This window comes from Salmo salar, chromosome 02 (assembly GCF_965601325.2).
Source record: "Salmo salar chromosome 02, fSalSal1, whole genome shotgun sequence".
Taxonomy (NCBI): Eukaryota; Metazoa; Chordata; class Actinopteri; order Salmoniformes; family Salmonidae; genus Salmo; species Salmo salar.
The window spans coordinates 28173738-28190000 of record NC_138292.1 but is presented as its reverse complement, the minus strand read 5'-3'; the positions used below and the strand labels follow the sequence as shown (position 1 = coordinate 28190000).

At 46.3% G+C, this 16263-nt stretch overlaps 1 protein-coding gene across 2 annotated transcripts in view; it reads left to right on the top strand.

The window, feature by feature from the left end:
• LOC106578944 (glutamate receptor ionotropic, kainate 2) overlaps window positions 1-16263 on the top strand; it is a 310913-nt gene that overhangs the window by 79828 nt on the left and 214822 nt on the right. For both annotated transcript variants that reach the window (XM_045701495.2, XM_082961526.1), the window contains exons 3-4: window positions 9782-9949; window positions 11008-11265. In XM_045701495.2, the coding sequence (XP_045557451.1) occupies window positions 9782-9949; window positions 11008-11265 (426 nt within the window). The remainder of the gene's footprint in view (window positions 1-9781; window positions 9950-11007; window positions 11266-16263) is intronic.

The following is a 16263-nucleotide window of genomic DNA, read 5'->3' as shown; positions in this document are numbered from 1 at the left end:
CACGTGTATGGCGTTGTGTGGGTGAGTGGTTTGCTGATGTCAGCGAGTGTCCCATGGTAGTGGTAGGGTTATGGTATGGGCAGGCGTAAGCTACGGACAACCAACAAAATTACATTTTATCTATGGCAATTTTAATGCACAGAGATACTGTGATGAGATCCCATTGTTGTGCCATTCATCAGCCACCATCACCTCATGTTTCAGCATGATAATGCACGGTCCCATGTTGCAAGGATCTGTACACAATTCCTGGAAGCTGAAAATGTCCCAGTTCTTCTATGGCCTGTATACTCACTAGATCTTGAGCATGTTTGGGATGCTCTGGATCGGCTTATACGACAGTGTGTTCCATTTCCCGCCTATATCCAGCAACTTCGAACAGCTATTGAAGAGGAGGGGGAACCACATTCCACAGGCCACAATCAACAGCCTGATCAACTCTATGAAGGAGATGTGTCGTGCTGCATGAGGCAAATGGTGGTCACACCAGATACTGACTGGTTTTCTGATCTACCTTTTTTTAAGGTATCTGTGACCAACAGATGCATATCTGTATTCCCAGTCATGTGAAATCCATAGATTTCATAGTGCCTAATGAATGTATTTCAATTGAGTTATTTCCTTATATAAACTGTAAATCTGTAAAAACTTTGAATTGTTGCATTTATATTTTTGTTCAGTATACTGTATATTGACATTCCAACGTAGTATCAGTTTGGCCCAAATATATGATTGACTTAGTCTACAGGAGTTGATGCTGATGCAAACAAGGTACAGACCAGAGGAGACTGGTGGGAGGAGCAATAGGAGGACAGGCTCATTGTAATGGCTGGAATGGAATTAATGGAACAGAGTCAACAGTGGTTTCCACATGTTTGAGGTGTTTGATACCATTCCATTTAATTAATCCATTCCAGCCATTACAATGAGCGTGTCCTCCTATAGCTCCTCCTAAAAGCCTCCAGACTCCACTGGTGCAGACTGATTGTGAAGTAGGAATTCTGAAATAAATGTCCTCACTGTCAACTGAGTTTATTTTCAGCAAACTTAATATGTGTAAATATTTGTATGAACATAATAAGATAGAACAACTGAGACATAAACTGAACAAGTTCCACAGACATGTGACTAACAGAAATGGAATGTGTCCCTGAACAAAGGGGGGTCAAAATCAAAAGTAACAGTCAGTATCTGGTGTGGCCACCAGCTGCATTAAGTATTGCAGTGCATCTCCTCCTCATGGACTGCACCAGATTTGCCAGTTCTTGCTGTGAGATGTTACCCCACTCTTCCACCAAGGCACCTGAAAGTTCCCAGACATTTCTGGGGGGGAATTGCCCTAGCCCTCACCCTCCGATCCAACAGGTCCCAGACGTGCTCAATGGGATTGAGATCCGGGCTCTTCGCTGGCCATGGCAGAACACTGACATTCCTGTCTTGCAGGAAATCACTCACAGAACGAGTAGTATGGCTGGTGGCATTGTCATGCTGGATGGTCATGTCAGGATGAGCCTGCAGGAAGGCTACCACATGAGGGAGGAGGATGTCTTCCCTGTAACGCACAGTGTTGAGATTGCCTGCAATGACAACAAGCTCAGTCCGATGATGCTGTGACACACCGCCCCAGACCATGACGGACCCTCCACCTCCAAATTGATCCCGCTCCAGAGTACAGGCCTCGGTGTAACGCTCATTCCTTCGACGATAAACGCGAATCCGACCATCACCCCTCGTGAGACAAAACCTCAACTCGTCAGTGAAGAGCTCTTTTTGCCAGTTCTGTCCTGCTATGGTGGGTTTGTGCCCATAGGCGACGTTGTTGCCGGTGATGTCTGGTGAGGACCTGCCTTACAACAGGCCTACAAGCCCTCAGTCCAGCCTCTCTCAACCTATTGTGGACAGTCTGAGCACTGATGGAGGGATTGTGTGTTCCTGGTGTAACTCGGGCAGTTGTTGTTGCCATTCTGTACCTGTTCCACAGATGTGATGTTCGGATGTACCGATCCTGTGCAGGTGTTGTTACACGTGGTCTGCCACTGCGAGGATGATCAGCTGTCCGACCTGTCTTCCGGTAGTGCTGTCTTAGGCGTCTCAGAGTACGGACATTGCAATTTATTGCCCTGGCCACATCTACAGTCCTCATGCCTCCTTGCAGCATGTCTAAGGCACGTTCATGCAGATGAGCAGGGACCCTGGACATCTTTCTTTTGGTGTTTTTCAGAGTCAGTAGAAAGCCTTCTTTAGTGTCCTACGTTTTCATAACTGTGACCTTAGTTGCCTACCGTCTGTAAGCTGTTATTGTGGAACGGCCGTTCCATAGGTGCATGTTCATTAATTGTTTATGGTTCATTGAACAAGCATGGGAAACAGTGTTTAAACCTTTTACAATGAAGATCTATGAAGTTATTTTTTGGGGCTGAATGTATCACCAATATTTGGTTAGAGGCAACTCAATGACAATATTGATACACCTTTGGAGAGCTCAGTGCTTTCCTATCAAAGCTGATTGATCAGCAAAGAAATATGAATTTCACTACCATTCATCTCTATTTGGTTTTCATATTGCAGCAAGAGAATGATGAATTATCCTTTGTCCACATGTCTGTCAGTATGCTGCCTTATGATGTGGCCAAACATGCTTACTGAGATTTAAATGAAGCTATACACTCCCTTCTTGGCACAGAAAGATGTGGATGATGTGATGACATTGATCACGGCGCTGGTATCCTTGTTGGATTAATAATTCAGGGATGCTGAAGACCCCATTGATCATTAATTAGGGGTGTTAATATTGATGGGTTTTGATGGATGTATGGGCTGAGGAAGACCCAGTGGTCTGATCACAGAACACGTCACCAGCTGAGCGGGAAAGGGCATTCTCCAGTGCCCACACTGATCCATTCTCCAGTGTCTAGACCAGGGGCCGTATGTATCAAGTGTCTCAGAGTAGGAGTGCTGATCTAGGATCAGGTCCCCCCAGACATGTCATTTTATTTATTGTGATCTAGCCTAAACTACCTAAACTGATCTTGAATAAGCACTCTTAGATACTTGGTACGTGTGGCCCCTTGGTTCCAGAGTTACCATAGGTACACTACAGGTCAAAGGTTTCATAACACCTACTCAAGGGTTTTCTTAATTTGTACTATTTTTTACATTGTAGAATAATAGTTAAGACATAAAAACTATGAAATAACACACATGGAATCATGTAGTAACCAAAAAAGTGTTAAACAAATGAAAATATATTTTATATTTCAGATTCTCCTTTGCCTTGATGACAGCTTTGCACACTCTTGGCATTCTATCAACCAGCTTCACCTGGAATGCTTTTCCAACAGTCTTGAAGGAGTTCCCACATATGCTGAGAACCTGTTGGCTGCTATTCCTTCACTCTGCGGTCCGACTCATCCCAAACCATCTCAATTTGGTTGAGGTCAGGGGATTGTGGAGGCCAGGTCATCTGATGCAGCACTCGACTCTCCTTCTTGGTAAAATAGCCCTTACACAGCCTGGAGGTGTGTTGGGTTATTGTCCTGTTGAAAAATAAATGATAGTCCCACTAAGCCAAAACCAAATGGGATTGCGTATCGCTGCAGTATGCTGTGGTAGTCATGCTAGTTAAGTGTGCTTTGAATTCTAAAAAAATCCCAGACAGTGTCACCAGCAAAGCACCCCCACACCATAACACCTCCTCCTCCATGCTTTATGGTGGGAACACATATGGAGATCATCCGTTCACCCACACGCGTCTCACAAAAACACGGCGGTTGAAACCAAAAATCTCACATTTTGACTCCAGACAAAAGGACAAATTTCCACCGGTCTAATGTCCATTGCTCATGTTTCTTGGCCCAAGTTAGTCTCTTCTTATTATTGGTGTCCTTTAGTTGTTTTTTTTAAAAAGTAATTCGACCATGAAGTTCTGATTCACACAGTCTCCTCTGAACAGTTGTTGATGTTGAGATGTGTCTGTTACTTGAACTCTGTGAAGCATTTATTTGGGCTGCAATTTCTGAGGCTGGTACAGTAACTCTAATGAACTTATCCTCTGCAGCAGAGGTAACTCTGGGTCTTCCATTCCTGTGGCGGTCCTCATGAGAGCGAGTTTCATCATAGTGCTTGATGTTTTTTGGGACTGCACATGAAGAAACTTTCCAAGTTCATGAAATGTTCCATATTGACTGACCTTCATGTCTTAAAGTAATGATGGACTGTCATTTCTCTTTGCTTATTTGAGCTGTTCTTGCCATAGTATGGACTTGGTCTTTTACCAAAGAGGGCTATCTTCTGTATACCACCCCATACCTTGTCACAACACAACTGATTGCCTCAAATGCATTAAGAAGGAAAGAAATTCCACAAATGAACTTTTAAGAAGGCACACTGTCACGGCTGTCGAAAGGATCGGACCAAAGTGCAGCGTGGTTGTAGTTCCACATTTTATTACATCCGTGAAACTTTGCAAAATATAACTGAATTTACAAAACAACAAACCCTGACGCAGAGAGAAACAAACACTACTCAAAAGATAGTCACCCACAAAATCCAGGAAGAAAAACCCCTACTTAAATATGATCTCCAATCAGAGGTAACAAGGACCAGCTGCCTCCAATTGGAGATCAACCCCCCCAAAAAAACATAGAAAAACTAGAACTTAAACATAGAAAACATTGAAAAACACAAAACACCCCCTGTCACGCCCTGACCTACTCTACCATAGAAAATCACATCTTACTATGGTCAGGACGTGACAGTACCCGCCCCCAAAGGTGCAGACTCCAAATGCACCTAAAACAAAAGAAACCACAAAACAAAAGGGATGGTAGGGAGGGTGACAAGTGTCTATGGCGGCTCAAATGCAGTCCACATAACCTTAACCTCCAGCAGAAGAGGCGGCTCCGGATCGGGGCGTACTCCCCGCTCCACCCGCTGATCCTTCTGCTTTATTACCACCTGACCGTGGATCGTCGTCGAAAGAACCAGACTGTAGATCATTGCTGGAGGCTCTGGGCTGCAGGCCACCGCTGCAGGCCGTCGCTGGGGGCTCCAGACTGGGGAGCGTCGCTGGAGGCTCCGGACTGGGGAGCGTCGCTGCAGGCTCCGGACTGGGGAGCGTCGCTGCAGGCTCCGGACTGGGGAGCGTCGCTGCAGGCTCCGGACTGGGGAGCGTCGCTGCAGGCTCCGGACTGGGGACCGTCGCTGCAGGCTCCGTGCCATGGATCATCACTGGAGGCTTTGTGCCATGGATCATCACTGGAGGCTCCGGGCCATGGATCATCACTGGAGGCTTCTTTCGTGGAGCTGGAATAGGTCTCACCGGACTAGAGAACGTCGCAGAGAGTTCTGGACTAGGGAACATCACTTGAGGCCGGGTGCGCGGAGCAGGCACAGGGTATACTGGGCCGTGGAGGCGCACTGGAGGTCTGGCGCTTATGGCTGGCACAACCCGTCCTGGCTGGATAACCTCCGTAGCCCAACAAGCGCGAGGCGCTGTGACAGGTCGCACAGGTTTGTGTTGGTGAACTGGGGGTACTGTGCGTAGAGCTGGTGCAGGATAACCTGGGCCAAGAAGATGCACCGGAGACCAGGAACGCTGAGCAGACATACTCCTTCCTGGCTCAATGCCAACTCTAGCACGGCACCTGTGAGGAGCTTGCACGGAGCGCACCGGGCTGTAGCTGCGCACTGGCGACACAGTGCGTATCTCAGCATAACATGGTGCTTTCTTGATCACTCGCCCCCCACAGTAAGCACGGGGAGTTGGCTCAGGTCTCCAACCTGACTCTGCCAATCTCCCGGTGTCTCTCGCCCTTGCCTCATTGTTGGTACAGCCGCTCAGCTTTAGCTGCCTCAATCTCCTCCCTCGGACGGCGATACTCCCCAGCCTGCCTCCAGGGTCCTTTTCCGTCCAGAATTTCCTCCCAGGTCCATTTCTGTTGCTCCTGGGCACGCTGCTGGGTCCTTTTGGGGTGGGTGATTCTGTCACGGCTGTCGAAAGGATCGGACCAAAGTGCAGCGTGGTTGTAGTTCCACATTTTATTAAATCCGTGAAACTTTGCAAAACATAAATAACTGAATTTACAAAACAACAAACCGTGACGCAGAGAGAAACAAACACTTCTCAAAAGATAATCACCCACAAAACCCAGGAAGAAAAACCCCTACTTAAATATGATCTCCAATCAGAGGTAACGAGGACCAGCTGCCTCCAATTGGAGATCAACCCAAAAAACAACAACATAGAAATAGAAAAACTAGAACTTAAACATAGAAATACAAAACATAGAAAAACACAAAACACCCCCTGTCACGCCCTGACCTACTCTACCATAGAAAATCACATCTGACTATGGTCAAGACGTGACACACACCTGTTAATTGAAATGCATTCCAGGTGACTACCTCAGGAAGCTGGTTGAAAGAATATCACCATTGTGCAAAGCTGTCATCAAGACAAAGGGTGGCTATTTGAAGAATCTCAAATATAAAATATATTTTGATTTGATTTGTTTAACATTTTTCTCGTCACTACATGATTCCATGTGTGCTATTTCATAGTTTTAATGTCCACTGTTATTCTACAATGTAGAAAATATAAAAAAGAAAGAAAAACCCTTGAATGAGTAGGTGTTTTAAAACTTTCGACCGGTAGTGAAGGTCTACAATACCATGGTGCCAACAGCAGCAGGATACAGCCTTCAAAACCGTGGTACATGTTTTTTGTGACAAACTATAGCTTGAGGTTTTGGTTTGGGATCTATTCTGGGACAGAGCTCAAGAGGGTCTGTTTGGCTAGGTCGGGTGATACGGCTCTGTAAACTCTCTGTGATTGGTCGGAGTAGCCAGGTTGTGGTGAGTGCTCTGCTGTGGTCAGTTTGTGTCTGTTAATGTCATTTCCCCAGATTGATGAAGTGTTGATTGATGTGATTCTCTCCTGACTGATTCCTGTTCTGGGATCTGTGCTGAACCAGTCTGCATAGCGTGCGCCAGGGAATATCCCTCTTGGTTCAATACGCAGGCACACACACACACACACACACACACACACACACACACACACACACACACACACACACACACACACACACACACACACACACACACGAACACACACACACGAACACACACACACACGAACAAACACACAGCCACCACACAGCCACTACACCAGCCTCAGATAATCTCCCATACCCCCTCTACCTCCCACCCGATGCTTGTGTCCCTGTCTCCAACGGTGTCTCAAAGCCCATGTCCCTTTGTGACCTCTGACTTGTGTGTTTTGGGGATCAACATTATGGTGATTTTGCTCTTATTTTCTCTTTGTCAGGTATTATGAGAGCTGTCACCTCTGTAGTGGATATCAGATCTCTGTCTGCTGTAAGCTCTGTGGATCTATGGGCTTATAGTATCAAATCAAAGAACCTTACAAGCCACCAGTCAGCAGGGGGACTAGCTACTCGCTGGGTGGAACTCAATATGTCACTGTTATTATCTGGATGTCAAAATTCAATGAAAGCCCTCTAAAGATACACTACATGATTTTTGTGTGTGAAAATGGGGCAGCCTTTTTACATAGGCCTTACTTAATGTTAGCCCACCTGTTCTCCTATCTACCCCTTCACTGCTGACCATACTCTCTTACATTCATCCCCACAATCTCATTTAGACTAGCTTCCTCATTGTCATATTCACACTACACATAGACCTGTACCTATCCATACACTCATTGTCCCTTGTAATCGTATAATACTATTAATATTTAACGTCATTGCGTTAACCTTTCACCCACCTATACCATACCTATACCACTTCATTCACTTCATCAGTACTGTATGTATGGTACTCATACATTGACCTTCAGTTCAATCTGCCTTCTACATTGCTCTCATTTTTCATGTGAATGCTTACTTATCGTAACCTGTAGTACAAAGGAGTTACACATTACACATATTCTTATTCATCACCTACTCCCTCTGTCACGTCTTCGCATTAATCTGTCCAGTCTGATTCATCTTCTTCTTTCACATTTACATGGTCGGTCAGTCGTTTAGTCTTTCACTCGCTTCTCTTCTCTCCTCTTTCTTTCAATTGAGCCACAGAGACATTCTCTTCTCAGCAAGAAACGGTGCTTCTCTCATGTGAACGGACCGATTCCGAAAGCTCAGGCTTCCAATTATAGTACATCCCGATTAACTGATGCTTATTAATTCCCTCCAACTCATTATGGCATGCAAAATAGAGCTCTCCCACGAGAAGAATACTAATGAGAGAGAGGAGAGAAACTTTTCCTGAGTTGTGTCTTGTTGCTGCTTCTGCAAGTGTCCCGGTCCTCTGTTTAGTTGGCACATCTGCAAGTGTCCCGGTCCTCTGTTTAGTTACTGCTTCTGCAAGTGGCCCGGTCCTCTGTTTAGTTACTGCTTCTGCAAGTGTCCCGGTCCTCTGTTTAGTTTCTGCTTCTGCAAGTGGCCCGGTCCTCTGTTTAGTTGCTGCTTCTGCAAGTGTCCCGGTCCTCTGTTTAGTTTCTGCTTCTGCAAGTGTCCCGGTCCTCTGTTTAGTTGCTGCTTCTGCAAGTGTCCCGGTCCTCTGTTTAGTTGCTGCTTCTGCAAGTGTCCCGGTCCTCTGTTTAGTTGCTGCTTCTGCAAGTGTCCCGGTCCTCTGTTTAGTTGCTGCTTCTGCAATTGTCCCGGTCCTCTGTTTAGTTGCTGCTTCTGCAAGTGTCCCGGTCCTCTGTTTAGTTGCTGCTTCTGCAAGTGTCCCGGTCCTCTGTTTAGTTGCTGCTTCTGCAAGTGTCCCGGTCCTCTGTTTAGTTGCTGATTCTGCAAGTGTCCCGGTCCTCTGTTTAGTTGCTGCTTCTGCAAGTGTCCCGGTCCTCTGTTTAGTTGCTGCTTCTGCAAGTGTCCCGGTCCTCTGTTTAGTTGCTGATTCTGCAAGTGTCCTGGTCCTCTGTTTAGTTGCTGCTTTTGGAGTTTTACAGTAGGAGTAAATAAACCATAGAATCTACTGACAGCTTCCTCTGACAGACAGACGGACAGACAGACAGACCGACTGTGAGCCAACGGGGCAGGCCAGGGGGCTAACCCAAACAAAACACTTCAATCTCCCGCCGCTGTGCTCCAGCGCTCCCCAAGGGCTTGATTGATTGATCCGCCGGCCAATCAGGGCACATTGATCTAAGAGTTCCACCCCCTCCCCTCACAAGCCTCTCCGGCAGCCATTCATCTGTTGGCTGTCAGATGAATTCACCGGAGGGCTGTTGGCTATACAGCCGGCACTTTTAAACACACTTTCCACTCCAGTCTTTCTGAAGAGAGTGCATCACTCTACAGTACATTACAGGAGTTTCTCTTACAGTAGTACATCCCCCTGGATCAGATTCCTGTTGGAAACTGTCCAAGCCTTAACGTGTCTGAAAGCTTTTGCTTTAGTCATGTGTCAGTGTTAAAAGTACCCCCATAGCCTGAGTCAAAAAGTATCCCCAGCTGATGTGATGTGCAAAATATCTGACTCATTTTATTGTGAATAGTAAGGTCTCGATGGACTTGATGGAATTATATTTTCAATATCTTTTCCATATCTTGTGAATTGTATTTGATTAACCTTTCTATTTAAATTAGGAGATTGTTGAATTATGAGTAAAAGACAGAACAGCATAATCACACACATGTGTAAATGTAATGAGTCAAGAACAATCCTCTCTCAACATTAAATGTGATTTCATCAACCACCTTGTTCAATTACTGTACTAAACCAACTGTCTCTTGTCTCTGTTTGTTTTCAGGAGGAATATTCGAGTCCATTGAGTCGGGGCCGTCAGGTGCTGAGGAACTAGCCTTTAAATTTGCTTTAAATACAATCAACAGGAACAGAACCCTACTGCCAAACACAACGCTAACATACGACATCCAACGGATAAACATCTACGACAGCTTCGAAGCCTCCAGAAAAGGTCAAGTGTTATGAATGCAATTCAGAAAGCTGCATTCACACCCAGATTCATGACTGGTGCTGGTCTCCTGGAACAATATTCATAGATATTCAATATTCAAGTGTTAAAATATACAAATATTAATCTGACGTTTGCTTGCTATTTGTGTGACTCTCCTATCTTATTTAGCATTGTTAGTGCGTTCCCACCCACCCAGTAAATGTGGGCTCATGTGTAGTTCATTGGTTGGATTGGGACAATTATAATCAGGTGTAGAAAGAGGATGGTCGCATCCAAAATGGCAACCTATTCCCTTTAGGCTTTATAGTGCACTACTTTTGATTAGGGCCCATTGAGCTGCCCCATAGGAATCTGGTCAAAAGTAGTGCCCTATATGGGAATAGGTTGCTATTTGGGATGCATCCCTTGTCTGTGCAGTTGAAACGTAAACCGAGACAATTGATTGGTTTCTGCTAAGGACTCAGCAGTAATACTAATTCACAGAGCTGGTTGTCTCCCTGGAGACAGGTTTATAAACTGCAATAATCTATAGTTTTACTGGTTGCATTAGGCCTGACATTTCAAAGGCTGCATCTAAAATGGCACCCTTTGTCCGATAAAGTGCGCTACTTTTGTCCAGCGTCATTAGGGCAACCCCATAAGGGTCTGTTCAAAGTAGAACATTATTGGGAAAAGGGTGCTTTTTCATACGCATCCAAAGTGTCTTATCGATTACTGGCCATTATATCCTTTTTCTGTGATTGAAGCGTTTTCTCCTTTCATTAAATTAAGTCATTTGAATGCAGAATGTTATTGTTACAAACGGTTGCCAATCTTTTCATATATTATGCTGGCCTACTGTGTATAGATCTTGCTCATACATTTTACACTGTCACTGGTTTCCTTCCAAATATGCTTCATGATGGTCATTCAAAACCATACGAACGGACAGCTTGCCATAGTGGAGTGGGAAATCCATGACTTATCCTCCAGGAACTAACAGTAGCATGTCATATAATACTGAATAAACCAATAAACCACTGAATAAAGGATTAACTGAACGTTGTCTCCTCCACCAGCCTGCGACCAACTATCTCTGGGGGTGGCGGCCATCTTCGGGCCCTCCCACAGCTCGTCGGCCAATGCGGTCCAGTCCATCTGTAACGCGCTTGGCGTGCCCCACATCCAGACCAAATGGAAGCACCAGGTGTCTGACAACAGGGACTCCTTCTACGTCAGCCTCTACCCAGACTTCTCCTCTCTCAGCCGGGCCATTTTGGACCTGGTTCACTTCTTCAAGTGGAAGACAGTCACCGTTGTCTATGATGACAGCACAGGTAAGACCCCTAAACCATTATCAATGAAGACAACACAGCAAGGCTCACATCCTGTCTGTCCAGCCACTGTGCCTAGAAAGCATAGAAATAGAATGAATAGAACAGGCTTGGAACCACCTCATTGCAGTTCTGTGCCTCATACCTTCACAGTCACAGTGGTCTATGACCACAGAACAGGTTCAGTCACAGTGGTCTATGACCACAGAACAGTTTCAGTCACAGTGGTCTATGACCACAGAACAGGCTCAGTAACTGATCACTTATTGTACTGTACCTCACACCCTCCATCACCCTTACTTTTTCTCACAGTGATTCCAACAGCTTAGTGAGTTACAGTAGACAGACCATGGTACTGGCCTGGCAGCATAAGGGCTGTGGGTTCGGTACTCGGATGGGCCACATATACTAAATATATGTCCGCCATTGTCAACAGTTCTGCTCTGCTAAATTACCATATCAAAAAACCCAAAAGGCCTTGTCCACCTTCACCGGTAATATAGACTATGATTATAGTCCTGTACAGTAGAGTAGCCCTGTAGCCCTACCCCCCCCCCCCCCCCCCCCCCCCCATTCGTCCCCAGATGGCCAGTGTTCCAGTGTTACAACAGCAGGCAGCAAACGTCTCAGCGTGCAGGGTACATGTGCCATATGCCAGGGGTCAGGAGGGAGCCAGCCTCAGGACAGGATGTCTGTGTGTGTGTCCAGGCTCAGGACAACACTGCCAGGTCTTCACATGCTCTCAGAAACACACTGGGGCTCCATTGGCCAGTATTTTATCACTTAAACCATTTTGCTTTCAATTTAATTCAGTTTAAATCTGTAGTAGGATGTCCCTTGGGGGTATCCGTACCTATGTATGACATGCGTGGGTTAGGTTAATAAACAGGCTGGAGCTAGAACCTCGTTGTCGTCGCTCCTTATGTTAGATCATACTACATGGTGTCAGACGTGGTTTTAAAATTGACATAAACGTGAAGGACGTACCAAGTAAATCATACATTCAGGCTGTTTCAATGCAGGGAGGGAGATAAAACAACGCATATCATTATTTTGCTAGCTAACGAGCAAGGACTAAGTTACTGCTAAGCAACATGTTGCAAGAGGAAGAAGCTAGCGGGATTTCAGGGTTTGTGACTCCAAGTTCAACGGGCTCTGGCGCAAACACAGACAGGCCAGTGACGGATTTCGCATTAGTCCCCTGGAGAATTTTGATTGTATGGACATTCAAAACTGGCCGAAATGGATCAGGCGCTTTGAAAGGATACAGGGTAGCATCAGGCTTAAACGTGAAAAATGAGGCATTTCAAGTTAATACACTGATCTACACTATGGGTGATGAAGGCGAGGATATATTAAATGCTTCAACGTTGACTGAGGAAGAGAAACTTAACTACAGTGCCGTTAAAGACTGTTTTGAAATGCATTTTGTAGGGAGACACAACATTATATTTGAGAGAGCTAGGTTTAATATGCGCAAACAGGAGCAGGGTGAAACCACCGACAGTTTTATCACAGCTTTTCACAAACTAGCAGAACATTGTCAGTTTGGCGCGCTCAGGGAAGAGCTGATCCGAGATCGGATTGTAGTGGGAATAAGAAATATATCACTTTCTGAAAAGTTACAGTTGGATTCCCAGCTTACCTTGTCCAAAGCTGTAAACCAGGTTAGGCAGAGTGAGACAGTAAAAAGACAGCAGACGATGCTGCGCGACAGCAGCTCCTTGCAGAGCGAAGAGAGTGAGGAAATAAATGCATTTTCATACCGAGCTAAAAAAACAGAGGGGAACACAGAACAGAGACAGACGTGGAGAAAACAATCACAGACAACACCAGTAGCTAGTTCAAGTGTTTGTCGCAAATGTGGGAAATCCCCTTTCCACAGATGGAAAGATTGCCCAGCAAAGGATGCGGAATGCAGGAAATGTCACAGGAGAGGACACTTTTCAGCTGTCTGTCGATTAAAGCAAATGCATGAGGTCTCAGAGGAGGTACAGCAGGACAGCATCTTTCTGGGAGTAGTAAAGGAAAACAATGCTGGCTGGCATTCAGACATTAAACTCAATGGGGAGGTTGTGTCATTTAAACTAGACACTGGGGCAGCAGTGACAGCTATCCCAACTAGGCTGTATAGCTATAGCAGAGATGGCCCTTTGCTCTCTACAAACAAAAAACTACGGGCCCAGTAATAAGATTTTACCAGTGGTAGGGCACTTGGTGATTAAACTGGAGAGTAAAGACAAAAGTGCCATCCAGCCTGTCTTCGTCATTGACTCTCTAGCCAAACCATTGCTGGGGCTGCCAGCAATTGAAGCATTGCAACTCATTGAGAGAGTGAGCGTACTGGAGGACCCAGGTGAGGTTTTCAAAAATAAATTCCCAAAAGTGTTTTCTGGTCTAGGAAGGATAGAAGGTGACTACAAAATCCGCCTGAAAGAGGATGCTGTCCCCTATGCCCTTACCACCCCTCGCCGTGTGCCTATCCCTTTATTGGCCAGAGTAAAGGAAGAGTTGGGGAGGATGGAAGAAATTGGGGTGGTGTCTAAAATAGAGAGTCCCACAGACTGGTGTGCAGGGATGGTAGTGGTCCCAAAAGCCAATGGGGACATAAGGATCTGTGTGGACATGACTAACTTGAATGAGGCACTCTGCAGAGAGAGACACATCTTACCATCAGTGGAGCAGTCACTGGCTCAGTTGGATGGCTCACAAGTCTTCACAAAGCTGGATGCCCGCTCAGGTTTCTGGCAGATACCGCTGTCATCAGAGAATAGGGCACTCACAACGTTTATAACACCGTTTGGCCGTTACTGTTTTAATGTTTTGCCATTTGGAATCGCTTCCGGTCCTGAGCATTTCCAAAGACGCATGTCCCAGCTGTTGGATGGGCTGAGTGGCGTCATAGTCCACGTGGACGATGTGCTCGTGTGCGGAAGGGACAGAGCAGAACATGATGTAAGGCTCACAGCAGTTCTGACCAGACTCCAGGAGACTGGCCTGACACTCAATGAAAAATGCACTTTTGCACAGTCAGAGGTCTTGTTCCTGGGACACAAAATCAGTGCAGCTGGAAAAGAGCCAGACCCGGAGAAGATCAGCACCATCACAGATATGCCCAGACCCCAGAATGTGGCTGTAGTCAGGACCTTCTTAGGCATGGCCACATATGTGGGTAAGTTCCTCCCACAGTTCTCAGATACAACCAAACCTCTGAGAGACTTACTAGCCAAAGAGAATGACTGGTCATGGGGTCACGTGCAACAGGTAGCGTTTGACAAAATCAAAGGAGACCTGGCCTCACAGAGAGTGCTGGCCCAGTACCGTCCCCACGCTAAGACAAAAGTATCAGCAGATGCATCATCCTTTGAGCTAGGGGCGGTCCTCACACAGATGCAGGACAACATGGAGTGGCATCCAATAGCATACATCTCCCGACACAGAGCAAAGGTATGCTCAAGTGGAGAAGGCTATCACATGGGCATGTGAAAGGCTCAGCCAATACCTTATTGGCCTGCAGTTTTACAGCAGAGACTGACCACAAACCACTGTTGGCTCTGTTAGGGACAAAAGCACTGGACGACTTGCCTCCCAGAGTTCTGCGCTTCCGCCTCAGATTACTGAGGTTCACCCACAAGATGGTGTATGTGCCAGGGAAGGCACTGATCACAGCAGATGCACTCTCCAGGGCCCCAATTAAACGTCCATTATCAGAGGAGGAGCAATGTCTAGAGGGTGAGGTACAGGTGTCCATTAATGCAATAAGGGACAGCCTACCTGCATCTCAGACCAAACTGCAGCAGATTGCAGAGGAGCAACAACGAGACCACATCTGCCGACAGATAGTGCAGCAGTGCAAAAGGGGATGGCCCAGGCAGGAGGAACTGCCTCAGCTGCTGAAACCCTATTGGGTGCACCAAAGTGACTTCCACTGTAATGGAGACCTTCTCATTAAAGGACAATGTATAGTTATCCCAGAGACTCTACAACCAGAAATGCTAGACAGAGTGCTTGATGGACACATGGGGATAACCAAATGCAGACTGAGGGCTCAACAGTCAGTGTGGTGGCTTGGTCTGAGTACTCAGATTGCCAAGCTGGTGGCCAAGTGTGAGGTCTGTACAAAATGTCAACCTTGTCGTCCGGAGCCAATGATGGCAACAGAGCTGCCAAAACGGCCATGGCAAAAGGTTGGGACAGATGTGTTCTATTGGAAAAATTACACTTATCTGCTTGTGGTAGATTACTACTCAAGATACATTGAAATAGCAAAGACACCCATAACCACATCAGCTGGTGTTATCAATGGATTAAAGTCAATTTTTTCCAGGCAAGGGGTTGCTAAGGTCCTGGTTACAGATAACGCTCTCCAGTTCTCTGCAAGCTCCTTTTCTGCTTTTCCGCAGAATATGACTTCACACATGTGACTAGTAGCCCCTACCATGCACAGAGTAATGGTGAGGCGGAGAGAGCTGTGAAAACAGTCAAGGGACTGCTGAAAAAGAACAAGGATCCATACAGGGCTCTGTTAGCTTACAGAGTTACACCACTGCATCATGGGCTGTCGCCTGCCGAGCTCCTGATGGGCAGGAGGCTGCGTTCCCCATTGCCTGTCTCGCCGGCTCAGCTTAAACCCCGATGGCCTAACAGGAAGGCCTTCGCTGAGAGGGACAAAAGGCTGAAACAAACGCAAACTGGAGACTTTAATCAGAGACACCGTGCTAAGGAGAGGCCTGAGCTGACTGAATAGTGCTGAGGAAAGCGGATGCCCCACGCTCCTATGTGGTGGACACAGGCTCAGAAGAGGTACGAAGGAACAAAACACACCTCAGAGCTCTTCCAGATCTACCAGCCACACAGACTGAGGCCACAGAAAATGCACAAAAAGAGGGTGATGGAGAGAGAATGCTCACAGAGCCACAAGCGCCCAAAAAGGGATGTGAAGCCACCAGAGTGGCTGAAAGACTATGTTACATGAAGAGAAAACATACTGTTGGGGACCAT